This window comes from Sapajus apella, unplaced genomic scaffold, assembly GCF_009761245.1.
Source record: "Sapajus apella isolate SASKATOON/1434 unplaced genomic scaffold, GSC_monkey_1.0 scaffold2, whole genome shotgun sequence".
NCBI classification, from domain to species: Eukaryota; Metazoa; Chordata; class Mammalia; order Primates; family Cebidae; genus Sapajus; species Sapajus apella.
This window is the reverse complement of record NW_022436942.1, coordinates 2,240,080-2,267,498: the sequence shown is the minus strand read 5'-3', so window position 1 is coordinate 2,267,498 and position 27,419 is coordinate 2,240,080. Positions and strand designations below refer to the sequence as shown.

Genomic DNA, 27,419 nt, shown 5'->3' with positions numbered 1-27,419 from the left:
TTCTTGAAACTGCTCTCCAAGGGGCATTACTTTTTTCTGGTTCTCTTCCTGTCGTCCTTCTCTGTCCCATCCCTGATAATGGTTCCTTATCTGTCCTGTTATCCGAACTAGAAAACCAGGAATCATTCTTGGTTCTTCATTTCCACTCACTGCACTGTATTATTTTTTCTTTCCCCAGAATTACTGTAGTTGCCCCTTGCCCTACACTGGTTTCCCTACTACAGTCCTTCCAGAGTTATTCTAAAATACATATTTATCTCTGTTCTTTCCTTAAACTTTTTAGTAACCATATTGCTGATAGAATCAAATCCTAATTGTTAAGTACATCATCATTCAGGATCTTTTACAGTCTGTCCCGATCCATTTTACCTTTTAATCTTGCTTTAATATCTGACCATACCAGACTATACTGTCTGTTTCCTCAAACATGCCATGCACTTTGACAACAATGTACTTTTGTAAATGCAGTAGCATCTGTCTAGAATGCCTACTGTTCCTCTGTTTTACCACCTGTCAAAACCCAAATCATAAATCTTTGTCTTCTCAGACTCCCGCAGGTGAATTGATACCGCTGTGTTCCCAACGCGTTTGAAACATTTCTTCTGCAGTATTTATTAGGTTGTATTATTTGTTTATGTATCTGTCCCTCCTGCCAATTTGAACCTGGGTCTGGAATCGTGTCTTATTCATCTCTGAAAAAGAATCCAATGCTTGGCACTTAGCAAGCATTATTTATATATATATATGTGCTTATAGAAATGGAATAGTTCTAAAGAATTCACCGTTAAGAGTTCTTCATCTTTTAAAATCAAAGAATTTTGGAGCCAGAAGGAACTTGTGCATTAGCTTAAAGGCCCCTAACCTGTTTTGAATATGAGAAACCCTACACTTACACAATTGTACTTTTAGTAATTGTTGATTGAAATTATATATGACAGAAAACTACTATGCTTTTAAAAGATTTTGTATTTTATTTTTATAATATCTGTTTATGTTAGAAAAATGGAGCAGAGATGTTTTAGACTACAGACAGTGCTTGGAGTATGTGCATTCAGGCAACTCTTCCACTGACTCCTTAGCCTGTAAGTTAGAAATAACTGGTTTAGATTAGGTTAGTTCCTTCCTGAATTGTCATAATTGTTTGAATATGAAGCTTAAATTCAGACACAATTCTAAGGGAATGTGTATTTTTTTTTTAATCCTCCAGCACCATTACTTCCAAAGCCTTTCTTCCAACTTTAAAAATTAATTTTCTTCAGAACGTGTACAGTTCCAAACATGTATTCATTCCACTGTTTTCAAGGACAGTGAAAATTTTCTTTGCTTTCAGATACAATGATATGCCTGTATCAATGCTTATTTTTATATGTAATTTGCATGCATTGTTTCTTTCTTAGGATTATAAGTTTCTATGAAAACCATAATTATACTTTTAATGTTTTTATTTTCATATGGGTCAGTTCATATTATGTACTAATTAATATTAGAAACGAATAACCTGAACATGAAAAAAATTTAAACTAGATTCTTGACATTTAAAGACACATCTAGGGTATATCAGTAGTCAGAATATTTCTTTGTATTCCTGTAGTGATGGGAGTAGTTTACTTGCAGTTAAGGGAAACAGAAGAGTTTCCAATCTGTAAACATTCATTGATCTTATAATTAATGTAATGCCTAATTAAAATGATTGCTAGGCTTTTATTATCTGGAAAACATTCGAAATTTTTTTATTCTTTAAAAATTCTCTTATATTTCATACATATTCCCATTTATTTTCTGTGGTTGGCTTAAAAATTTTGACTTGAATTTCCTTAAATTTTTCTTAACCAAAAAACACCTGGCAATTGCTGTCTTGGGTGGGTGGTGGTTTCTCTTTTATCAGCAGCAGAATGTTCTAAACCTTCTGCCAGGAGTCTGACTGCAAAAGTCTTTGGGTGGTAAAGTGGGCGAGAATATGACTAATGCAGAAAAGAAAAAATTTTTTTAAAACTTGGTTAAAAAAAAATTCACCTGTAATTTGAAACTACCTATAGAAAATAATGTAAGTAAGTGTATTATGACTAGTTAAGATAGGCATTATAAAAATAGGTTGAAAAATAGGTTGTGCATTAGCTTAAAGGCCCCTAACCTGTTTTGAATATGAAGTCTGTTTTTAAAATTTGAAACCTGTTAGAGAGCTTGGAAAACAGTCTTCCTCCTACTCTACTTCCTGGCCAAAAAAGAGGGGAAGCACAATGGTCTTCAAAAAAGGTGATAAAGTAAATGCATATTATAAAATATTCAAACTTTTTTGTGGTTTCACATACAGGAAATGAACATGCAAGTTCTTAGAAACTGTTGTCACTGTTTTTCTGAAGTGCTAATAAAATTATGCTTTGAGCTATCTGCTGTTTATAATTCTTTTCCCTGAATAGGTAGGTTTTTATAGTTAACAAAATTTTAAATGTAGTTCATTTTGTATTTCATTATGCAGTCTGGAGAAGAGAGAGTGTTTTTCATTAAGTGGATGTTAATTATGATTTTTAAAAGCCCATCTGTAACATTCATTGATCTTATAATTAACTGTGACACCTAATTAAAATGGTTGCTAGGCTTTTATGTCTGGAAAACATTTGAAATGTTTTTATTCTTTAAAATTTCATATAGATTCCCATTTCTTTTCTATGGCTGACTCAAAAAATTTTTCGTAATATCTTTCATGTTCCGTTTGTGGGGTAGGGTGAGGGAATTTGCTTTTTTTCCCCCCCACCTAATGAGATTGAGATGGTTTCTATGTAGGTAAAAAGCAAACAGGACCCTGGGAATTCAACTTGGCTCAAGGGTAGAACACTGGACTGGGGATCGGAAGTTCTATTTTTGGTACTAGTTTGGCTCTTTTCTTGCTTTGTGGTGCTATCATTTGGCGTTTTAGATTTGGAATCCATGTGTCTATTTCCTCATTGATAAAATGGGTATAAAACTTGTCCTCTTGCCTAAATGACAGTGTAAGGTAGTGTTGCACAGATTCAGAAAGCTACCAACAGTTTGAATTCATTGAAATTATTACCTAGCAGTTTGATTTTTCTCTGGGGTATTCTGGAGATCCCTTTGGTTAGAATTAGGTTAGAGAGAAGGCAAAGAATAGGTGAAGCAATTTTGAAGAATAGTGACTTATCCATATTAGATAGTAGATAGTGAGAGTTTATTTTATGGCTATTAAAGTTGAGGCAATGTGGTATTGATACAGAAATAGTCATTTTAATAGTCAGGTTCATCATGGTTTTCATCAGGTTTCATCTGCATTTCTCTAATGGCTAATGATGTTGAACATCTTTTCGTGTTTCTTATCTATATCTTTTTGGTTTACTAGTATTTTGTTCATTTTTATTTGGGTTATGTTCTTATTGTTTTGAGAGGTTTTTATGTATTCTAGATGCAAATCCTTTGCTGGATAAGTGATTTGAAAATATTTTCTCCCAGTTGTATCTTGTCTTTTCAAACTCTCTAAGCAGTGTCTTCCCCAGAGCAAAAGTTTGTGATTTTGATGAAGTCCAGTTTATCAAATTTTTCTTTTATGAATTATGCTTTTAGTATCATGTTTACAAAAACCTTTGCCTAACCCTAGGTCACAAAGATTTTCTCTTTTTTTTTTCCTAGAAGTGTTACTGTTTTTAATTTTACACTTAGACTTACGGTCAATTTTGAGTTAATTTTTGCATAAAGTGTAAGAATTATGTTGGGGTTAAACTTTTGGCATATAGATATCCAGTTCTTCCAACAACATTTGTTGAACAAATCTCCTTTGACTTGCCGTTGCACCTTTTCAAAAATCAGTTGGCCATTTTTCTATGGCCCTGCTTCTAAACCTGTTCTGTCTCTATCAGCTCTATGCCATCTTGACCGCAGTAGCTTTATAGTAAGTCTTAAACTTTGGTAGTGTGAAAACAAGTAGTTTCTCCAACTTTATTTGTTTTCATAGTTGTTTTGTTGTTATCTAGTTTCTTTGCATTTCCATAGAAATTTCAGAATTAGCTTGGCACTTTCTCTAAAAAGTCCTGATTGGAAATTGCACTGTCTGTAGAACAGTTATAGAAAACGACATTTCAGCCAGGTGTGGTGGCTCACGCCTCTACCCTAATCCTGGCACTTTGGGAGGTTGAAGCAGAAGGATCATTTGAGGTCAGGAGTTCGAGTCCAGTCTGGCCAACATGGCAAAACCCTGTCTCTACTAAAAATACAAAAATTAGCTGGGCATGGTGGCACATGCATGTAATCCCAACTACTCAGGAGGCTGAGGCAAGAGAATCGCTTGAACCTGGGAGCTGGAGGTTGCAGTGAGGCAGGATCGCATCACTGCACTCCAGCAGCCTGGGCAACAGAGTAAGACTGTCTCAAAAAAAAAAAAAAAAAAAAAAAAGAGAAAGAAAACATCTCTACTATGTTGAGTCTTCTAGTCCATGAACACAGTATGTTTAATTTATTTAGATCCTCTTTAGTTTCTTTCATTAGCATTTTGTAGTTATCAGCAAACAGCTTTTGCATATGTTTTAATTTATGTCCAAGAATCTCAGGGTTTTGTTTTTTTTTTTCTTTTCTGGTTTTTTTTCCTATTGTAATATAGAAAAACAGTTGATTCTTGTGCTAGTATCCTGTGACATTGCTAAAATGATTTATTAGTTTTAGGTTTTTGTTTTTTTCTTTAATTCTTTGGGGTTTTCTACACAGACAACAATGTTGGCTGTGAAAAGGGACAGTGTTATTTCCAATCTATGCCTTTTCCCCTCCTTCCTGGCCTTGTTAGTCCTTCCTAGGATTAATATATTGAACAAGACTGGTGATAGAAGACATCCTTCCCTTGTTGCTAATTTTATTGGGAAAGCAGTCACTCTGATTGTGAAGTGTGATGTTTGCTGTTAAGTTTTCTGAAAATGCCCTTTCTCAGTTTAAAAAAAATAATCTTCTAGTCCTAGCTTGCAAAAAATTTGTATTATGAAAGGATGCTGAATATTTTTATAATATTCCATTTGGTATGCCTAAGTGGTTTTCTTTTTCGGTGGATTACACTGATTTTGAAAACTGAGACAACCTTGAATCTGGAATAAACTTCAATTAGTCATGGTATATTACTCTCATTATATGTTGCCGAATTTGAGTTACTAATATTTTCTTACGGGTTTTTCATTTATGTTAATGAAGGATATTAGTCTGTGGTTTTCTTGTATTATCTTTGGTTTTGGTATCAGTAATACTGCCATCATTTTAAATGTACAAGTATTTTCTTCTACTTTTTTTTAAGAGAGTGTGTAATATTGGTGTTATTTCTTCTTTAAATGTATGAAAGAATTTGTCCTTGAAGCCATCTGGGTCTGGAGATTTTTTGCAGAAGATTTCTAATTACAAATTCAGTTTCTTAAAGTAGTTATAATAGGACTATTCATAGTTGTGCATTTCATCTTGTGTGACTTTATGTAGTTTGTTTTTTTTTTGAGGAATTTATCCATTTCATTTAAATTATCCAATTCATGTGTGTGGAATTTATTATTGTATTCACTTATCCTTCGAATTGAATTAGAGGTCTGTAGTGATATCTCTTCTTTCCTGGTATCCCTTCTTTCCATTAGTAATCTATGTCTGCTCTCTTTTTTTTCTTAGTTCATTTTGCAGGAGGTTTTTCCATTTTAATTTTTTCAAAGAACTGGCTTTTGATTTCATTGGGTTTTCTCTGTTGCTTTCCTATTTTCAATTTAACTGATTTCTACTCTTTATTACTGCCTTCTCTTTTCTTAGGGTTTATTTTGCTCTTCTTCTCCAAGTTCCTAAAGGTTGAGGCTTACGTAATTGATTAGAGATCTTTCTAGTTTCCTAATATAAGCATTTAATGCTATAAATTTGCTTCAAAGTGCAGCTTTACATAGATGCCAAAATTTTTGATATTTTATATTTTCATGTTTATTTAGATCAAAGTATCTTCCAATTTCCAGAGACTTCCTTTTTGACTTACTATATAGAAGTACATTGTTTAACTTCCAAATGTTTGGAGATTTTCTTGTTTTCTCTTAATAATTTAGTTTAATTTCATTATAATCAGAGAGCGTAATTTGTACCGGCCAGGTGTGGTGGCTCATGCCTGTAATCTCAGCACTTTGGGAGGCCGAGGTGAGTGGATCACCTGAAGTCAGGTGTTCAAGACCAGCTTGGCCAACTGGTGAAACCCCATCTCTACTAAAAATACAAAAATTAGCTGAGCCTGGTGATGAACTCCTGTAATCCCAGCTACTCGGGAGGCTGAGGCAGGAGAACCGCTTGAACCTGGGAGGCAGAGGTTGCAATGAGCCAAGATGATGCCATTACACTCCAGCCTGGGTGAAAAAAGCGAAACTCCATCTCAAAAAAAAAAAGCATAACTTGTATGGTTACAGTTCTTTTAAATTTGTTAAGGTTTGTTTTGCGACCCATAATACAATTGGTCCTTGTGAATGTCTTGTGTACTTAAAAAGAATGTGTACTCTGTTGTTGTTGGTTACAGCATTTCATAAATATCAGTTCAAGCCAGTTACTTGTTGATGTTCATTTTGCCTCTATTCTTGCTGACTTTTGCCAGTTACTGAGAAAGGAGTGTTTAATTTTTCAGCAGAAAGGGTGGATATGCCTGTTTATCTTTTCAGTTAGTGCTTTGTGTTTTGAAGCTCTTTAATTATAGTTGTATATACTTTTAGGATTCTTATGTCTTCTTGGTGAATTGGGCTTTTTATCATTATGTAATGTTCCTCTCTCTCTGGTAATTTTCTTTTCTGTGAAGTTCACTTAATCTGACATTTATTTTTTGAGGCAGAGTCTTACCCTGTTGTCCTCGCTAGAGTGTAGTAGCATGATCATGGCTCACTGCAGCCTCAACCTCCTGGGCTTAGGTGATCCTCCTACCTCTACCTCCCAGCTAGCTGCGGATGCTGGTGTCCACCACCACACCCAGTTAATTTTTTGTATTCTTAGTAGAGATGGGGTTTCGCCATGTTTCCCAGGCGCTCTGGAACCCCTGGGTTCATGAGCCGCCAGCCTCAGTCTCCCAAAGTGCTGGGATTATATGGGTGTGGGCCACTGCTCCTGGCCTTGTCTGATATTATGTAGCCACTCTAGCTCTTTACTTAAATATAACACCTTTATTAAGATACGTAATTCACATACCATACTGCTCACCTATTTAAAGCGTACACTTTTAGGATTTTCAGTATATTCAGAGTTGTGTAGCCATCACCAAAATCAATTTTAGAACATTTTTTGCCTGCAAAAAGAAACCATATGTTCATTAACAGTCACTTCTCATTCCTCTTGCCTTTTCCTAATTCCCCAGCCCTAGACATCCACTAATCTATTTTCAGCCTGTGTGGATTTGCCTCTTCTGGACATTTTATGTAAATGGTGTCATACATTGTCTTTGTGACTGAATTCTTTCACTTAGCACTTAGCATAATTTCTTCAATTTTCATCCATGTTGTAGCATGTGTCAGGACATCATTCCTTCTACTTTTTTTTTTTTTTCCCAAATATTCCACTGTATGAACCCATCATATTTATTCATTTATCAGTTGGTGGAAATTTGGGTTAATCCTACTTTTGGGCCATTATGACTAATAATGCTGTGAACATTTATGTACAGTTTTTTGCATTGACATACTTTCATTTTCTTGGTACATATCTAGGAGTGGAATTGTTGGATCACATGTTTAACCTTTTGAGGAATTGCCAGACTGTTTTCCAGAGTGGCTATACCATTTCACATTCTTCGTATCCTAGCCAACACCTACTATCTTTTGTATTATAGCCATCCTGCTAGGCGTATCTCACTGTGGTTTTGAATTGCATTTCACTGATGGCTAGTTATGTTGACCATGTTTTCATGTTCTTATTAGCCCCCAGCTTTCTTTTGACTAGTATTTGTATAGTATATCCTCTTTTTCATCGTTTTAACTTTTTTTTTTTTTTTTTTAATTGAGACAGGGTCTCACTCTGTTGCCCAAGCAGTAATGCATGGGCACAGTCAGGGTTCACTCTAGCTTCACCCTTACAAGTAGCTAGGACTACAGGCATATGTCACCATACCCAGTTAATTTTTTAATTTTTTTGTGGTGACAGGGTTTTACCATGTTGCCCAGGCTGGTCTGGAATTCCTGAGCTTAAGCTATCTTCCCATCTCGGCCTCCCAAAGTGCTGGGATTCATGAACCACTACGCCTGGCCCATCCTTTTACTTTAACCTACCCATATCATATTTAAAGTGGGTTTCATATAAACAATGCATAGTTGGGTACTCTTTTTAAATTATGATAATCTATCTCAATCCATGTGTTGAGGACATTCATATTTAGTGAAATTATTAATGTTTGGATTTAGTTCTGCTGTTTTAGCATTTGTTTTCTTTTTGTTCCTTTGAAATTCCTTTGTTTTGCCTTTTCTCTGCCTTTTGGGTTATTGAACACTTTTTAATTCATTTTAATCTATTGTGGTTTTGACTGTTATCTCTGTACAGTTATTTTAGGGATCTCTTAGGAATTACAATGTATGTACATTTTTAAGTCTACTTAAAATTGATATTTTTACAACTTCAAGTGAAATGTAGAAATCTGATCACTATATAGGCCCTTTTAGCCTCCTCCTGTCTTGTCGTAATTATGTATTTCCCTACATAAATAAAAAGTCTCATTAGATAAATATTATAATTCTTGTTTTTAAACATTAGACATTTAAAAGAACTGAGAGGAAAATATTTACCCAGATATTTACAATTTCTGTCACTCTTCCTTCATTCCTAATGTTCTAAGTTTTCTTCTAATAACACTTTGCTTCTATCTGAAGAGTGTTCTTTATAATAAGACTACTGGAAATTCTTTCTCTTCAGCTGAGAATGATTTTTATTTCACCTTCATATATGAAACATATTTTTCCTGGATATACAATTTTGGGTTGACAGGTCTGTTCTTTCAGCATTTTGAAAGTGTTGTTACACTTTTTACTGGCCTTCATTTCTGATGGGAAACCAAATTGTTCTCTATGAGTAATATGTCATTTTTCTCTGGCTTCTTTCTTTTTTTTTTTTTTTTTTTTTTTTTTTGAGACGGAGTTTCACTCATGTTACCCAGGCTGGAGTGCAATGGCATGATCTCGGCTCACCGCAACCTACGCCTCCTGGGTTCAGGCAATTCTCCTGCCTCATCCTCCTGAGTAGCTGGGATTACAGGCACGCACCACCATGCCCAGCTAATTTTTTGTATTTTTAGTAGAGACGGGGTTTCACCACGTTGACCAGGATGGTCTCGATCTCTTGACCTCGTGATCCACCCGCCTCGGCCTCCCAAAGTGCTGGGATTACAGGCTTGAGCCACCGCGCCCGGCCTCTCTGGCTTCTTTCAAGATTTTCTCTTTGTTTTTAATTTTCAGAAATGTGATTACAATGTGTCTGGACTTAGATCTTGTTGGAAACGCCTGCTTGGGGTTCCCTGGAAACTGGAGATGATGAAGACAAGGTTTCTTAGAAAGAAGCAAAGTATTACATCATCAAAATGTATAAGTTTCAACTGTTGCAGTTAAATATGTTCTTATAGTATTGGATGACAAGTTAGAATGCCCTTGGGAGAATACACAAAATATAGTATTTTAGTCATTGTGAATATTGTGTATTTTCAATAAGGGACTCTTCTAAGGTATTCATAACATAAATATACTATTACTAGTATATTTAAGAATATTGCCCAGCATACTAGCATGCGCCTGTAGTCTCAGCTACTAGGGAGACTAAAGTGGAGGATCTTTGGAGTCTGAGAGTTCCAGCCCAGGTGACAAGAAGACCTCATCTCTAAAAACAATTACAATTAAAATAATAATAATAATAGTACATACCCCTAAACCATATAGAGAGGCAAGTCTTCATAGAGATGTTCAGAAAGTTGTTCAGGAATGGCTTTAGTCCTTGCTTCACCATTACAGGTTTTCTCTTTTTTCTTTTCTTCTTCTTCTTCTTTTCTTTTTTTTTTTTTTTTTTAAACCGAGTTTTGTTTTTGTTGCCTAGGCTGGAGTGCAATGGTGTGATTTTGGCTCACTGCATCCTCCGCCTCCCAGATACAATCAATTCTCCTGTCTCAGCCTCCCAAGTAGCCCAGATTACTGGCATGCACCACCACACCCGGCTAATTTTTTTGTGTTTAGTAGAGATGGAGTTTCACTATGGTCGTCAGGCTGGTCATGAACTCTTGACCTCAGGTGATCCATCTGCTTCGGCCTCCCATAGTGCTGGGATTACAGGCATATGCCACTGTGCCTGGCCTACAGTTTTTCCAGATTAATTTATTTACAAATGAAGCATAACTGACCAGTGTCCTATGCTATCCAAGGTAAGTTTTTCCATCTATATTTAATATTGTGGCCATTTTTTTCTACTTAAATGAAATGTTTCATGGAGTAGTGTCTGTTTGAGGTTTTATGTGGTGCTATCAAGTAGCCACTCTGGTTGTGTCAGTTTTTATCTTCATGGATCTTACAACTTGGTGGTCATATGGTTCTTTTGAAATTTGACAGGCCAAATTTGGTGTATTTGTCATGGAATCTTTGAATTTCTTGATGAATTTATTTTATAGTTTTATATGAGTCCTTTGCGTAAGGATGTTTAGTCAAAGCATCCTATTTATAGTAATGAACTTTAAGGGATTTCTATGGTATCTACAATATTGTTTCTACCTTTATGATAGCAGTTATATTAGGCAGCTACCATCAAGCCATCAAGAAGTTAATGTACTCGTTGTTTTTAAAGGATGTCTGAGGAACGTCTTTTCTTTGCAGAATTTCAGAAAAGTGGGTTATTCTAAAAGCGTACCAGCTATAAGTGTATGTATTTACTTTTATTTTAGTAAGTTGTTCTATCTTAGAGGACCACAGTTAAGTCATTTGATCAATCTGACTTCCTGTAAGAAATTGAATTTTATCAGAGTGACTGAAGTACATATTGCATATCAAGCCTGATATTGCTGATTTTTGTTTTTAAGATAAACCCATTAACAAACAATAAAGTCAGGATTTAGTGCTAGAAAATTCAAAAGTTTTGCTTTAGGCTTGAATACTTCCTGTCTTATGGAATCACAATCATGAGATTTTCCCTGCAATAGGTAAAGGTTGCTGGATTAATACTGTTATTCTAGTGGATGGTAATATGAAAAAGAGAGCATAACAATATTTCATAATTACCATAATTACTCAAATGATAGAAAATTTGGATGGTTTCCTTTAACAATAGGGATTTACTGTGCATGGTAACATGAGGTTTAAAGGCCTAATATAAACTGTGAAGATGCTGCGATCAGTTCAGTTGAGGTTTGTAATTGCTTTGAGGCAAGCTAAACCATAGCTGCTGAATTAAGGTATACGATTTCTTTTGTTTGTTTGTTTTAGACGGAGTCTCACTCTTGCCCAGGCTGGAGTGCAGTGGCACGATGGCTCACTGCAACCTCCGCCACCCAGGTTTAAGTGATTCTCCTGCCTCAGCCTCCTAAATAGCTGGGATTACAGGCATCCACCACCATGCACAGCTTGCTTGCTTGCTGATTGACTGATTGAGACAGAGTCTCACTCTGTTGCCCAGGCTGTAGTTCAGTGGTGTGATCTTGGCTCACTGCAACTTCCACCTCCCAGGTTCAAGCGATTCTGCTGACTCAGCCTCCTGAATAGCTGGGATTACAGGCACCCACCATCACGCCTGTCTAATTTTTGTATTTTTAGTAGAGACGGTGTTTCACCATGTTGGCCAGGCTGGTCTTGAACTCCTGACTTAAAGTGATATGCCCTCCTCGGCCTTCCAAAGTGCTGGAATTACATGCATGAGCCACTGCACCCAGCCTAAGGTATATGATATAATAGGCAATGGGGTTTTGATGCTATGTTGTTAATACTACCAGAACACAGTACGCTATTGTTGTACTCCAAAAAGCGTTATGTTTATGTAGGAAGACTGTCTAGACTGAGGGCTATCTAGTTATCTGATCATGTATAGGACCTTATTGCATTTAATTTAGAAACACATCCTATCTGTTACATTTGTAGATGTTATGCTTCAGTGCACAAAGAATGATTCTTCTGATAGTGGTCTCAGCCATATCATTTACAGATTAGGACTTCAGAGAGTTTTATTACTTAAGTTCTATTAAACCAAGATAAACTTTATTTTCTCTCAAATCTTTTACAGTTTGTTGTAGAATTTCAAATTTGTCTTTTATTACTTTCACCATCTGTTACAACCTGTTATTTTTACTATAAAATGAATTTTTTGGGTTATATTATTTTTCTTATTAAAAGTCAGTCCCCGTTTTTCTTTCTTTCTTCTTTTTCTTTTTCTTTTTTCTTTTTTTTTTTTTTTTTTTTTCTTTACAGACAGCTTTAAAAATTTACTCAGAAGGATCTGGTGTTCTATAGTAATGGGATTAGTGGGAGTTATAGTGATGCCCATTTAACCCATTTATCCATTTATGTTAACTTTCTTATAAAGTTGTCTATCTACAATTTTAGATAATTCCCTTGGAAATTTAGAGGAAGTACAGGGTATTTATTGTTGGATGCTAATGCCTCTCTCAGAGCTGCATCTTTAGATAGATTTTGGATAGTTGTACTTTTGGGTTTTAGCCAGTATCAGACATTGGTTCCTTTAATGGCCCTTTGTCATATTTTCAAGCATCCTTATCTCCTGAATCTTACAAGGCAAATCTTGTGGTGGTTTTCTCTAGAGAGCCAGAAGTTATAGTAATTTCCAGCTTGTTTACTTCTGAAGGCTCTCTGGAAATGTCTGGTCATATGTTGGATATTTTCTAAATCAATGCTTTAAATTTACTTTAATTAAATCCTCTTATTTATGTGTGACCCTATTTATAATAACAGAAGAAGGTCTTCTGAAATTGCCTGATGTATTTTAGAAAATATTTTATACTGTTATTTAAATCTTCTCTTTTCTACCTTATTGCATTGTTTTTTGTTTTTTGGGTTTTTTTGTACTGGAGGGGATAATCATTCACTGAACTAGTTGGTACAGATCTGCAGTCCAGGGCAGTGGTATATAACAACAAAGTCCTGAATTCTGTGGCAAATTGCTATCTTACTAAAGTTGATGAAAATCTTTGTTTATAACCTTTGACTTGGATTTACACCAAAGTTTTAATTTAACTTCTGTAGACCTGGCTTCTGGCCTAGTAATTTAGTGTGATATTATTATTATTGTTAATTGTTATTATTTTTTTGAGAAAACCCTGAAGAAAGGATGGCTTATATCAAAAGTTTAGGTAAAACTTAGTGGAAAGATAAGATATCAAGGAGGGTAAGTTTCAGAAGAACATAAAGTTTTGAAAAGAGAGTATTTAAAATTATTAAAATTTTTTTGAGGTTTCTACATATTAGTTGAAGAAGCTATTTCATGTTTTGTCTCATAATTTTTCAGCTACTCTTAAACACATTACTTACTGATTTTAACATATCAGAACTTTCTCATAATTACCAGTTTTGTTCTAAGTCAAAACATTTTTTTTGCACTTTACTAAGGAAAATGCAAGAGGTAGAATTATAATGCAACTTTATATAAGAAGCAGAAGTTCTTCCAAGAGGAGGTTGAGACTTTGATGTAGTATGACACATTGAGGCCACTTTGGCTGGTCAGCAGCGTTTGTGAACAGTGTCTCAAGTCACCTGACCAAGCAGAGGTCAGACGTCAGGAAGTGTTCTTACAGTCAAAGATCTGACAGTCATTGACCCCAGAATACAGGCCAGTGAACCAAATGATCTTTCTCAAAAGTGACAAGATAGGGAATGCCCTCATAAAGGGCATGATTTCTGTGTAACATTATATTCATTGGACTTTTGAAATAACTATATTCATGTACTTTTTTCCCACTGTAAATTCAGAGTGTTTTAAATACATTCTAGTTGTATCTGCAAATCTTTTAAATGTGTTTTAATTTTTTTGTAATATTATAAATTTACTTTTGAGTTTGTGCCATTCTAACAGAAGCAAAATCACAGGTGTTCTTAGATGTTTTTTCCTACCTAGGCAGTAAACCATACTGTAACAAATGTGGCTTAAGGAGCATATCTGTGTTGACATGAAAGTAAAATAAGGTGATATGTTGATTTTATTTTGAGTCTTGATTTTAATTTTAATTATAGATACTTCTTCAGAAATGAGTTGCACAATTGAGAAGGCACTGGCTGATGCTAAAGCTCTTGTTGAAAGATTAAGAGATCACGACGATGCAGCGGAATCTCTGATTGAGCAAACCACAGCTCTCAACAAGCGAGTAGAAGCCATGAAGCAGGTTTGATTTTTATTTCTTGTTCCTTCCATTTAACAAAAGCGGTCATTGACAGTTATGTATTGCTGGCTAATTAATATCTCATTTTTTTTCAATGTTCTCTTAAATTTTAAAGTAGCTTGACTTGTGTGTTTCAGGTTTACTTTAATTTTGTCATGTTCAGGTGACATATGTAGGCATATATTTCTAGATCAAATCTAGACCTAGATATGATTGCTTATTTTGCTGACAAGAGTTGCACATTTGAGTTTCCAAAATAAATGAATTTGTTAGGTCTAGAAACATTTGACAAAGACCAGATAATACCTTTTACTAATGTTGGTACACATTTTGTTCTGTCTTATATAATGTGGAAATGTTCATATGATTCTTTATAAAAGTACTTAGGTGATGCTGTTTAACAACAAAATAGCTTTTGAAAATGATGCAAGGTAATATCTGATATATACTTTGTGCAATTATTGTACCCATACTTGCTCCCTTATTTTTTATTTAATGCTACCAATTAAAGAATAAATAAAAAGGGCTTTCTTCTTACTATTTTTACTATTGTATAACAGAATAGGGCCACGGAGTTCAGACACTATTTTAAACCTTCTGATAAAAATTTTCAAGTCATTTAAGAAAATTATAAGATCTCTGACATTATAGTGGAAATCAGAGGGGGGGGGAATGTATCTTCACAGCCAACTCTCCTCATCTATTTTATACGTGGAAGCAATTCTGGGACAGTATTTTTAACAAAGCTACTGGAAATAGTGGAGCAAGTTTACTTATTTGGTTTTACAACTTTGTTGCCCTAAACAGATTTACCTGCATCCCTAATGAACTGTCCAGCTAGACTCAGCACTTCAGTGAACATATATCTGGTATTGAGTTGTTAAAAAAGGAGTTTGGCATCTGAAGTTAAGAACCAGGAGTGTTATAATGAATGTATTACTGTCTCGTGAGAATGCCTTGAAAGCAAATGAGTGAGATTTTAAAATAAGATTCTCATTTTCTTAATGGAAAATCTGTTTGCATTTCTTTTGTACATGTTCTGTTATTATTAAGATATTCACATACCATAAAATTTACCTTTATGAAGGATACAGTTCGTTGGATTTTAGTACACATTTGCAGGTTATGCAGCATAACCACTATGTGATCCCAGAACATTTCATCATCATATAAAACCTTACATACATCAGTGGTCTCTCTAGTTTCCCCTTTCCTCAGTCTTTGACAACTACTAATATTTCTATCTCTATGAATTTGCCTATTCTGGACATTTCGTATGAATGGAATGATAAAATATATGATGTTTTGTGATTGGCTTCTTAACAAAATGTTTCTAAGGTTCATCTATGTTGTAGCATGTGTCACTACTTCATTCCTGTTTATTGCCAAATAATATTGCATTGTAAGGAATACAGCACATTGTTCTTATCCATTCATCAGCTGATAGGCATTTGGATTATTTTACTTTTTGGCTAGTAAGAATATACTGTTATCAATATTTGTGTACAAGTTTCTGTGCGGACACATGTTTTCAGTTTTCTTGGGTATATACCTAGAAGTGGAATGGATGGGTCCTACAATAACTTGGTTAAATTTTTTGAGGATCTGCCACGTTGTTCGCCAAAGCAGCTGCACCAAGCTTGTCCAACCTGTGACTTCCTGGCTACATATGGCTCAGGATGGCTTTGAACGCAGCCCAACACAAATTCACAAACTTTCTTAAAACATTACAAGATTTTTTTTTTTTTAAAGCTCATCAGCTGTCATTAAGTTAGTGTATTTTATGTGCGGCCTGACAGTTCTTCTTCAGTGTGCCCAGGAAAGCGAAAACATTGGACACCCAAGAGCTACATCATTTTACATTCCATCAACAATGTATGGAAGGTTGCAATTTCTTCATATCCTCTCCAACAATTGTTATTGTCTATTATATTATAATCATCCTAATGGGTTATATTGAATTGCATACCCATAATGACTAGTTACATTAAGCAAGCATCTTTTCATGTGCTTATTGGCCATTTTTGTCTTCTTTAGATAAATATTTATTCAAATCCTTTGCCACTTTTAAAAATGGGAGTTATTTTCAGTTTATCGTTGAGTTGTAAGAGTTCTTTATATATTCTAGATACTAAGCTCTTATCAGATATTTATGTGTATATTTCAGATATATTTATATATCAGATATATATTTGCAGATATTTTCATCCCACATGTTTTGTTCCCCATTAGTATCAGGAAGAAATTCAAGAACTTAATGAAGTTGCAAGACATCGGCCACGGTCCACATTAGTTATGGGAATCCAGCAAGAAAACAGACAAATCAGAGAATTGCAACAAGAAAACAAAGGCAAGTTATGTTACTTTTTGACATTAATCCCATTTCTAGTCTCTATTGCTAAATCATATTTATTGCTCTATATCATTCCCTGCATACAAACATCTGCCTTGCTTGACATCCTCTTAGATTCTCACTTTCAGTATCCAGTTAGCACCACCATTTTTTAGCTATGAAGTAAGTCAGCTTTGTTCTCTGCAGTCCCACTGCATTGGCCTCCAGATTAGATGCTCAGTCTCTTACCCAAAATGTCCAAACTGATCTCCCTGATTCCAGTCTCTCTTCCCCCTTCCAGTCTGTCTTCGACACAAGCATCAGATTGATATTTCAAAAATCAATCTGATCATGTTATTCTTTTGCTTAAGAACTTTATTGTATAGGCACTACCTTTTACAAGGACCCTAAAAATCAATTCCCAGCCTTCTTTTTTATCTTCTTCCCACAGCTTTATTCACCATAAACTCTTTGCTCTTGCCAAAACAAATCACTTCCTAAACACATCATCTGTTTGCATGCCTCCCTGCTTAAAATGTCCATTCCTTCACTTTTCAACTGAGGGAACTCACACTACTTCTACAGAGCTTCCACCATTTCTCCTCACAGACATCTCTTAAATCTATTTGACTGACTCTCAACTCTGCACCTACCACATACTTGTTTTCTCTACTAAACTCTTGAAGTCTGTGGTGGCCCTTTGGTATTCTTAATTTAGAGGAAGCCTTGGCTGATATTTAATTGCTATTTAGTGAATCTTTGTTGAAATGATTCTGAAAAAACAGGTTTAAAATGCTCATTCAAAAAATTAATAAGAGACTTCATTTGGTGACCCTTATTGTTATATGGCTAGGTTTTTGTGCATTGTGTTTTATTTTTAAAATGTCCTATTCCTAAGTCGCTTAGTGGAAGAGAATATTTTATGCACTTTTAACTCGAGTTTGAATAAAATTCAATGTTATTCTTGATAGAATTGCGTACATCCCTGGAAGAACATCAGTCGGCCTTGGAACTTATAATGAGCAAGTATCGAGAACAAATGTTTAGATTGCTAATGGCTAGCAAAAAAGATGATCCAGGCATAATAATGAAGCTAAAAGAGCAGCACTCCAAGGTAATACATTCTATAAATGTGATATGAAATGAAAAAGAAGGATGATTGATTATCCTGTGTTCAGATTTTTTTGTAAAAAAATCACAGGTATCTAGTTAGCGGCATTTTAACATGATGTTGAATGTTTCATCCTTTTAATTGACATTTTCTCCTTCTAATTTTTCCATTTCTTGTTATATATCATTTTCTGTTTGATTTACTCTTATAGCTCTCACTGTTTCTTAGAAACTTTTAATTTGTATGTTGAAAAATTAGTTTTATTTTGGATATAAAGGTAAGTCTGTACTATACAACATTATTTTTGTAGGGCTATATGCTTTTAAGAAATATTTCTTTAAAGGCTGGGCATGGTGATTCACGCCTATAATCCCAGCACTTTGGGAGGCCAAGGTAGGAGGATCGCTTGAGACCAGAAGTTCGAGACCAGCCTAGGCAACATAGCACGACTCCATCTCTACAAAAAGTAAAAAAGTTAGCCAGGTATGGTAGCACGCGCCTGCAGGCCTAGCTTCTCGGGAGGCTGAGGTGGATAGATCACTCCAGCTCAGGAATTCGAGGTTACAGTGAGCTATGATCATGCCGTTGCGCTCCCATCTAGACAACAGAGTGAGAGCCTGTCTCTCAAAAAAAACACACACACACAGAAATTTTTTAAGAAAATTTTTTTCCGATAAATTTGTGTATTGACTTCTCTTGCAAAAACAAACAAAAAATACTGAAACCTTCAGATTTTTTTAAAATCTGAAAGCAGTTTAATATAGATTTGTTCTTCTTAAGACATTTTCTGAATGAGGCTAATTCATCCAGACTATAAATGATCTTAATTATTATAATGGAAAAAACATGGAGTTGAGGAGAAGAAACAACATATTAAAGTTTTGCTCCCCTGCCCCAGTATTGCATACCAATTGACGTCATTTTTTTTTTTTTTTTTTTTTTACAAGCAAAGCTGAATTAGTTATAAATTAGTGTTTTACCTGCCGTTCACCCCTTTGTCATTCCTGTGGCTATTCCCTTTGGTATGTCTTGATATTTTATGGCAACTGCTATGAAAACAAGTAGAATAATCCTTTCTCATTTGTATTTATTTTAACTGAATTTTAATTGCTGATGTGAAATAAAAATATTAAGCTAGATTGTGGAAACTAGGCTATTATCTGTATTACATAATGGTGAGCTGACTATTAGTTATTAATATTATTTAAGAAATAGTGATATGAACCTTTTTTCCCCATTTGTTACAATAGAAATGGGAAAGGAGATATTTTTATAATTATCTATTACTGAAACACATTTTAGATTCTTTAAAATAATTCTTCCGTTTTGGTGCTTCTTTTAGGTGTTTTTAACTTATTAGTAATTAATTCTATTAGAATTAAATACCTATCAAATAGCTCTTTTTGTGCCTTTATATATTAGAAAACCTAATGATAGGTACCTCTTATGTCAACCAGTAAAATAATAAATTAATGAATTTGTGTTTAATATTTTCTAATTATACTATTCATCTCCTAATCAAATGGAAATCCATGGATGTTTTAAGTGGTGATATTTTTAATACAAAACGTAGCTTGTTAATGAGACCATTCTCAAATCATTTAAATTTAAAGGTATAATAATAACTATAATAACTAAGACTTTTCTAAAGACACTAAAGGGAATTGACTTAATATTATTAGTAAGATAAATGTAATCTTGAGACTTTCCAAAAGGTTTGTATGTTTTATAATGTAAAAAATAAAATGTTAAAGATCTAAAGGTAAGAATACCATTACAAAAGAATACAGCTTGCTGGTCCTATCTGGTAGCAACTATGACAGAAGCAAATGTTTTCTAAAATACATAGATTTTATTATTCACCAGAGCTGGTTTATTAATTAGTAAAGTTAAACATTCCCTATGATAGCTGTGAACCATCCTTTTCATTATGTAGATTGAATTCTTCATCTAAGTTCAGGTGATCCTTGCCTCCCATAAAATGACTATTCTGTTACTTGTTATTAATTCTCACTAATATATATTAATGTTTGTGATTTTGATTTTTCCCAAAAAGGAGACACTTCGACTTAAACAAACATTAATACTTGCACTGAGTTAGTTGTGGGTAATGTAATAATAAGATGAACGTACAAGTAGCTTGCAGTATAATTGGAGATACAGACACAAACGTAACTATCTACTATAAGGTAGGTTGTGATGAATCTCATAGTAGAGAGATGAATTGTTACTGGAATGCTAGAGGGAGCAATATTAGTTGTCATAAGGAAAATCTGGAAGGATATCAGGGAAGGAAAGAAAATCTGTCTCAGTCCAGCCTTGAATTAATTATGGGTAGGTAGGTCAACAAGCAAAAGTGAGTGGGCATAGAAACTTGTATAATAAAGGCACAAAAAGTACGGGATTCTAGGATGTGTTTAGGTACCAGTGCTCTGATATGCCTAAGTGCAAAAGTAATTTTACAACACATTTAGGGCTAAAGAATAGAATTACACATAGCAGCATTTTGGATTGGATTAAGAGATCCTTTTGAGACTGTTATAAAACAGAACTTTGCCCTTACCTAGAAGTTTTTGAGAGACCCTTTTGAGAGTGTTATAAAACAGAACTTTGCCCTTACCTAGAAGTTTTTGAGCACATACTTACAAGTCAGTAGAAAGTTTGAGAGCTCATTTTTACCCAAATACTAATTTTCACGTTATTTTTGAACAGATGCCTTTTTGGAAATCTTAAAAAAGCAAACATTTCAAACAGTTGGCTAACACGCATGAACTAACACTCATTCAGTTTTTAAATTACGGATGATATCCGTATTAACATTATAATGACTCTATACTACAGATTGACATGGTACACCGTAACAACTCCGAAGGATTCTTCCTTGATGCATCTCGACACATCCTTCAAGCACCTCAACATGGACTGGAGAGAAGGCACTTGGAAGCAAATCAGAATGTACACTAAATAAACAGTCAACTTTTGGGGTGTGGATGGAAGGGGGGTCCATTTTAAAAGTTTTTTTACATTGAATTTCCCTCCCAGATTAGATCAGCAAATAAATGGAATTTATTAAAATAATGTTGTGTCTTTAATAGCCATGCTGTTAAGTGTAGAAACTTTAAACCTCTCATTAATTTTCTGTGTATCATATCACATACAGCTTGTTAGATATTTTCGAGTTTTATAGGTTATTCAGCCCAATTCTTTATTTGCTCTTGTTACCTGTTGCTGTAAAACAGTCATTTTCTTTCTGGGCATCAAAGATATTTTCTTGGCATTAATTTTAACCTGATTTCATAAAAATTTTGGTCAAAATACTAAATGTTTTGATTCAGATTTTGGATAGTTTGTACTCCTTTGATTTTGCAAATAAAATAAAAATGTTTTTGTTTATATGTTAGGATTAAGCATAGTAGTGCTCTCTCCATTGTGTCTTAACTTTTTTTTTTAACTCACTTGTGGCAGATCTTTATTGAATAAAGAAGGAATACACCTAGACAGGGAGTTAGAAATGAAAGACATTTCAAGACAGCTCAAGGGTTATGTTGGTGACACTTCTTGTCTTCAAGACAGTTTTGAAAGGACAGATCTTGCCTCTTGTGCTCATTAAAAAGTGTGTGATACTTCTCTAAAGATTTTATAGTTAATAAGTGAACCATTACCCTGGCCTATAAAAATGCTGTTCTGTTTTAAGTATTGGGTGTTTTCTCATTATGAGTTTTGTTAGAAGAGACTCTGTACTGAAAAAATCCGCTTTTTTCCCCTTCTATTTTAAAGGCAAAGAAATGCTTCCTGTATAGTTTTTAAACTTAGGTCAGTGCCATAGGACTGACCAAATCATAAATTGAGAAAGCTGTTGGCATTCAAAATTTTTACTCATTACCCTTTATTCAGTTTGCTGCTGCAATGATCTATACTTACTTGCTTTTATATGCTCCCTTGACAATGGGAGGAATTTTAATGATTAACTTGCGGAATATGACAAATATTTGTCCTGGTAGCATTCTTGCTACTCTAATCTTCAAAACTGTCCAATAGAACTTTTCTGAAATGATGGGAATGTTTTTTATCTGTGCTGTCCAGTGTGGAAGCCAGTTGCCACATGTGGCTGTTGAGCACTTGCAGTGTCACTAATGCAGCTGAGGGACTGAATCGTTAGTTTTTTTTTTTCTTTTTTTTGAGATGGACTCTCACTTTGTCACCCAGGCTGGAGTGCAGTGACACAGTCTCAGCTCACTTCAACCTCCGCCTCCTGGGTTCAAGTAATTCTCATGCCTCTGCCTCCTGAGTAGCTGAGACTATAGGCGCACGCCACCACACCCGGCCAATTTTTGTATTTTTAGTAGAGATGGGGTTTCACCATGTTGGCCAGGATGGTCTCGATGAATTGTTGATTTTTAAAAATATATTGATTTTAATTAAGTTTAAATAGCATTGTGTTGGACAGCACAGATTAGTCTTTTATGGTACCTTCTTGCTGAGTACTAACAGTGTATAGGTTTCCCTGTTAAAAGGACCTACATTTCTGTTGGTTAAGAGGCTATTAAATGTGGTTTGCCAAAGATACTACTTTATCATTTCTTCCAGCTTAACAACTTCTGTGGGTTTTGGAGTACTGTTAAATTCTTTTTACAAAAAAGTATATATCTATATAATTACTAAAGAGACAGTGTTCCTTTGGGTAGTTATTCACTTTTATATTTAAGTCTTGGGTTTAATATAATAAAATATCTCTCAGTTGCCAGTGAATCATGATCTATAGAAGCTGTTCATTGGGAAAATGATTATTCTCAAGTTTCTGTTGATTTTAAACCTTTTTTGTCTGTCTCTTTCACTAGACTGTAAGCTCCTTCAGATCAGGGAACATGTCTTAACAGTCTTTGTATTCCTGTTGTTTAGCACAGTACTAGCACATTGTGGGTGTGCAAAAAATAAGAGAATGAGATTGAAAGAATTTATGCTACTTGCTGCGCCTAACAAATGTGGATGTCTGTATTATACTGATACTGTATTTTCAATAGTTGGCAAAGGCCATTTAATATTTTAATACTGGAAAGCAGAATTGTGCTCATTTTATCCAATATTTATCTTATACCATACACTAAATAATAGGTGGATGTAAAGATGCACTTCCTCCTCTCAAAGAGGATCATGATCTAGAAAAGGTTACAGATTGGACTGAGATCAATTTATAGGCCTGAGCAAAACAGAAAAGATTTCTAGATCATTGAAGACTTCAGAGAGGAAAAAAGATTGAATGTGTTGGCAATTTTTATCTTTCCCATTACTTTGAACAATAGTGTATGTAAGTGCAAAAAAAAAAGTTGCTGATCATTGTGGTGAGAGGAATATAAAATATGAATACTTTCCTTGCCGCTAGGTTTAATTGTATTGTGCTGCTTATTCTTAATTCTAGTCCTAACAAATCTGATTTTAAAAGCACATCCGTGGTCAACCAACTTCATTGTGAATATTTGTTTTATTTATATTAAGTGACAATGTAAGAATATTATATTCATGTTAAGTGATACTGCAGATTTAAAAAAAAAAAAGAGAGGATCCAGAAATAAAAATAATAAAGTATTTTGCTGATTTCCAACTCCCATCCTTCTTTTTCAGGAACTGCAAGCACATGTTGACCAGATAACTGAAATGGCAGCAGTAATGAGGAAAGCCATTGAAATTGATGAGCAACAGGGTTGCAAGGAACAAGAACGAATATTTCAACTTGAAGTAAGTTTTATATTGTAAATGTAGGTGAAAACTGTCCATACAAAGATTTATGTCAGAAAATATATCTCATTTTTAAATGTGTGTGTATATATATACACACACACGCACACTTTTCTGGGGTACTGATAGTGTTCTCCTGGATGCTGTTTATATGGGCATATTATGCAAGACCATTTATATGGTAATGCAAGAATCTAGGATCATTAGTAACTTACAATATATCAATAATTTAGAAAATTGAGGTTTGATCCTATATTGCTTATCTTAGGAGGTGAACGTACTTCTTCAGTTGAGTAATTTTTAAAATTTTGTTTATTCTATTGGAGATCATGGTGATACAGGGAAATTTTTTTTAAACCACAGATATTTAGGAGCAATTTTATTTTTCTGGGGACTCTCAAAGCCTTTGTCTCATCCTCCTTTATTTTGTGATAGTGAAAGTGCAAGTCACTGAATAACTAATATCAGTACAATAGACTTTTATACTTTTAAGACCTTCATTTTGAAATCATGGTGGGGAATCGGCTTTAGACTACTAAAATTTAGAAAGTGAGACTAAAAACAAAGTGGTAGAGAATAAATTACGAAAGGTTGTTGTTAAATGTCTACAAATTTTTTTACAATAACCAAAAGGGGGGTGGAAAGCAAAGTTGTTTACCAGTGTCAGATTTAGTTACTTACATTCCTTCTTGACAAATATCATCAGCTACCCCAACCCTGCTGCTCCCAAATTCCAGTGAGAGAAACTTGTCCTTCATTCTGTGCTATCATGAAAAGTAATAAAAATACTAAAAAGTGCTAAGAGATTGTAGCCTATTCACTGGCTTTATGAGTTTATATAAATATAAATCTAGATGTTATTTTCTTCATCTCTAATGTGATTGTAAAATAAGGCCATTTCTGAGTTTCTATTTACAATTATAGCTGCTTGAGTAAGAAGGCTTTGCAGTTGTGTAAGATGTTGAACACAATTCCTAGCTGTTTAGGTGTTTTTTAGATTCAAATTGCCAATTGCATACATCATTGAGTACATTAATGCCAATTACAGAACTTATTTGTTATACCTTCATATGTTTAGTTTTTCCTAACATATGTTTGTGCTGTTTAGCTACCTTGTAGATGGCGACTGCATCTTTGTTTTTGTTTGCCTTCTTACAGCAAGAAAACAAAGGCTTGAGAGAGATCCTTCAAATAACTCGAGAATCATTTTTGAACCTAAGGAAAGATGATGCGTCGGAAAGTACTTCTTTGTCAGCATTAGTGACCAACAGTGACTTGAGTCTGAGGAAGAGCTGAAGAGTTTCTGAGTCTGTGAGCTTCTTACATGGCTCCAAATGGTCAAATAAGTGAATGAATGAATGAATGAACAGAAAATTCAGTCCTTTATTTTTTTCTCTATAAATATGTATAGTGCACTGGCTATGAGATAGCAACAAAAAAATGCATAGTTAATGATCATAGACTTTATTCCAAAACATAATTGGAAAATAGAAACTGAGCCATTGCCAACTGGTAAAGAAATGAAAGATTTTCACAGTGACTACTGAATATATCAAGAGCTTTTGGCAGTTGTGCTGGCTTTCTGGGTGATTAATAAGGTAAGCTTGAATATTCCCAGTAAATGTTTGAGAATTCATAAAATTATACCTTCCCAATAAATGTTTGAGAATTCATAAAATTATACCAATCTAAAAATATACATTTTGGGCACTGTTTTGTGAACTGAGGATTTGTATGCTAAATTTCATCCTTCCAATTTGGCGTCAAAGTTAATACAAAGTTTATGTACCATGAGACTTCAGCTTTAGTGATTGCCTGCTTTCACATTTATTTAATTTTTTGTGAAAGAAAAGTTATAAAGGCTATAGGAATGAATGTGTTATATGTACCATCAACAAAAGAGATAATTTTAGCAACTTACCATAACTGATACTTAGCTAACAATTGTCCATAGCTTATTGAAGTGTAAGAAATATCATTTCAGGAATGAAAAAGAAGGAATACTACTTTCTAAGAAAGAAGATCTTATAATAGACATTTTTAGTAGGTTAAACTACTCCTTTGAAAGAATAAGTTTTGGTTTGAAGTCAGTAATGAAGATAAATTTGTTTTTCTCTTCTCTGGCTGATTTTTAAGGATATTATGTAGTTCATTTAGTTAACAGAATTGAAATGTTTGCTATAGCAAGAAAGGTATGGTAATTTAAAAAGTGAATTGGGAATTCTTCTGGCTCATAAAACCCTTTTTTTTCTTTAAGTATTCTTGAGATACGAAAAGAAAGTGAATTAAAATTTCAAAAAAAGAAAAATTTCTGAATCTGTTTTCAGGCTCCATCTGATCCTCATAATCTGTAAGATTTTTCTTAAGACCTTTCAGCTGAAAGTGGGAGTGGGGTGGGATGATCTGTGGATTTAGAAGTATTTGTTTTCTGTGGTCTTTTAAAATGTCAAATATATAGTATGTAAATTTTTTAAAAGCCACCAGATACAGATATGTGCTTTAACATCAGTTGAAAACTAAATTTTCTTATGTTGTGGTGATTGTAGTAAAAAGGGATAAGAGTATCAAACATGATTAAATATATTGTACTCATTTATAATGAATACATATTAAAATTAAGACATAGGAAATTCTACTTTGAGTACGTAATTTGTTAAATAAGTATTACTTTATATGGTAATTGTATGTATAATTTCATATACCGGTAAAATTCAAAACTACACTTCAGAAAATTTTTCTATCTTAAGTTTGGTGCGAGTGGGGTGGATGAGGCTAATTGAATAGAAAAGGGCTGATGACTCAAACATTACATAGATTTCTTTTCTCAGTCAGAGGCCTTATTTGATATTTTATAAATGACAGTTTTTATTTTTAAACTTTTTTATTGTTTTTGGTAAAGTATCCCTTTATTTAATGACACACTTATTCAGATACTTTTTATCCCTAAAGGAAATAAGCTACACAATTGAGATTAAGTCTGAGGCAATTCATTGAGGTAGCTCTGATATAAAACATTACTTGATAAATAATTATTTTTGTAAACAAGCTGGGTTAACTTATTCTTGGTCTTTTTGCTTGGATATGACTTTAAGGTCTTGATGTTTAAAGATATTTACTTTGTTATTTAGTGACACTTTTCTATCCCTTTTTTTGGGGGGGTTGTTAAACAGAACCTTAAGTTTATGTCTGAGGTATGTGCTGCATAGGAACCTATTTTATTATTAAAGATGAGTGATTAAAATTGGTATGGTCTCCAATTTAATTTGAAAAATTCTTACATTTATTCTTATATATGGTTAATTTTAAGGTCTTTTGTCTCTTCTTACTACAAAACTACTTAGCAACAACCTCTGTCTGTAGTCCTTAGGATAGGCAACTTCTTAGTGCAGATCCTGTAGAATTTCTGTCTATAGTGGGTTGAATCTTGTCCCCCAGAAAGTAAGTCTGAGTCCTAACCTGATACACCTGTGAAGGTGACCATATTTGGAAATAGAGTCTTTATAGATGTGATTAGGGGATCTCATGATATAATTACCCTGGATTTAGGGTGGGCTCCAAACCCGATGAGTAGTGTCCTTACAATAAGAGAGAAGGAGATACAAAACAGATATAGCTCCATGAGGACAGAGGCAGTTAGTTACTCAAGGACTGCTAGCCACCACCAGAAGCTGCAAGAGAGACATGGAATGAGTTCTTTATGGCCTTTAGAAAAGACCAAGCCTACTTGATTTCAGGCTTCTAACCTCCAGAACTGTGAGGAAATAAATTTCTGTTGTTTTCATCCATCCAGCCTATGGTAATTTGTTACAGCAACTCTAGGAAACTGAAACATCATCTATTATTTATCATCTATCAAGTATATTTTTTATTTTATATAAAAAGAACAGTTCTTAAAAACCCAATTATTTATAACCTCACAGATAATTTCTGCT

General features: G+C 34.1%; 1 protein-coding gene and 1 long non-coding RNA gene across 7 annotated transcripts in view; one reads left to right on the top strand and one right to left on the bottom strand.

Annotated features, from left to right (window-relative positions):
• Positions 1-26,732, top strand: part of FGFR1OP2 (FGFR1 oncogene partner 2) — a 27,396-nt gene extending 664 nt beyond the window's left edge. The window contains exons 2-8 of one of the 6 annotated variants that reach the window (XM_032284061.1): positions 10,809-10,853; positions 14,178-14,314; positions 16,544-16,661; positions 17,615-17,757; positions 20,596-20,709; positions 23,374-23,487; positions 24,646-26,732. In XM_032284061.1, the coding sequence (XP_032139952.1) occupies positions 14,180-14,314; positions 16,544-16,661; positions 17,615-17,757; positions 20,596-20,709; positions 23,374-23,487; positions 24,646-24,783 (762 nt within the window). In that variant the 5' untranslated portion in view covers positions 10,809-10,853; positions 14,178-14,179 and the 3' untranslated portion in view covers positions 24,784-26,732. Of the gene's footprint in view, positions 1-10,808; positions 10,854-14,165; positions 14,315-16,543; positions 16,662-17,614; positions 17,758-20,595; positions 20,830-23,373; positions 23,488-24,645 lie in introns of those variants that run through there. The other 5 variants (XM_032284055.1, XM_032284046.1, XM_032284039.1 and 2 more) reach the window with 5 other exon arrangements.
• LOC116555484 lies at positions 25,053-27,419 on the bottom strand. Its single transcript, XR_004270547.1, has 2 exons — positions 25,172-27,419; positions 25,053-25,134 (listed from the first exon to the last, which is right to left on the bottom strand). It is a non-coding gene; the product is annotated as an uncharacterized LOC116555484 (long non-coding RNA).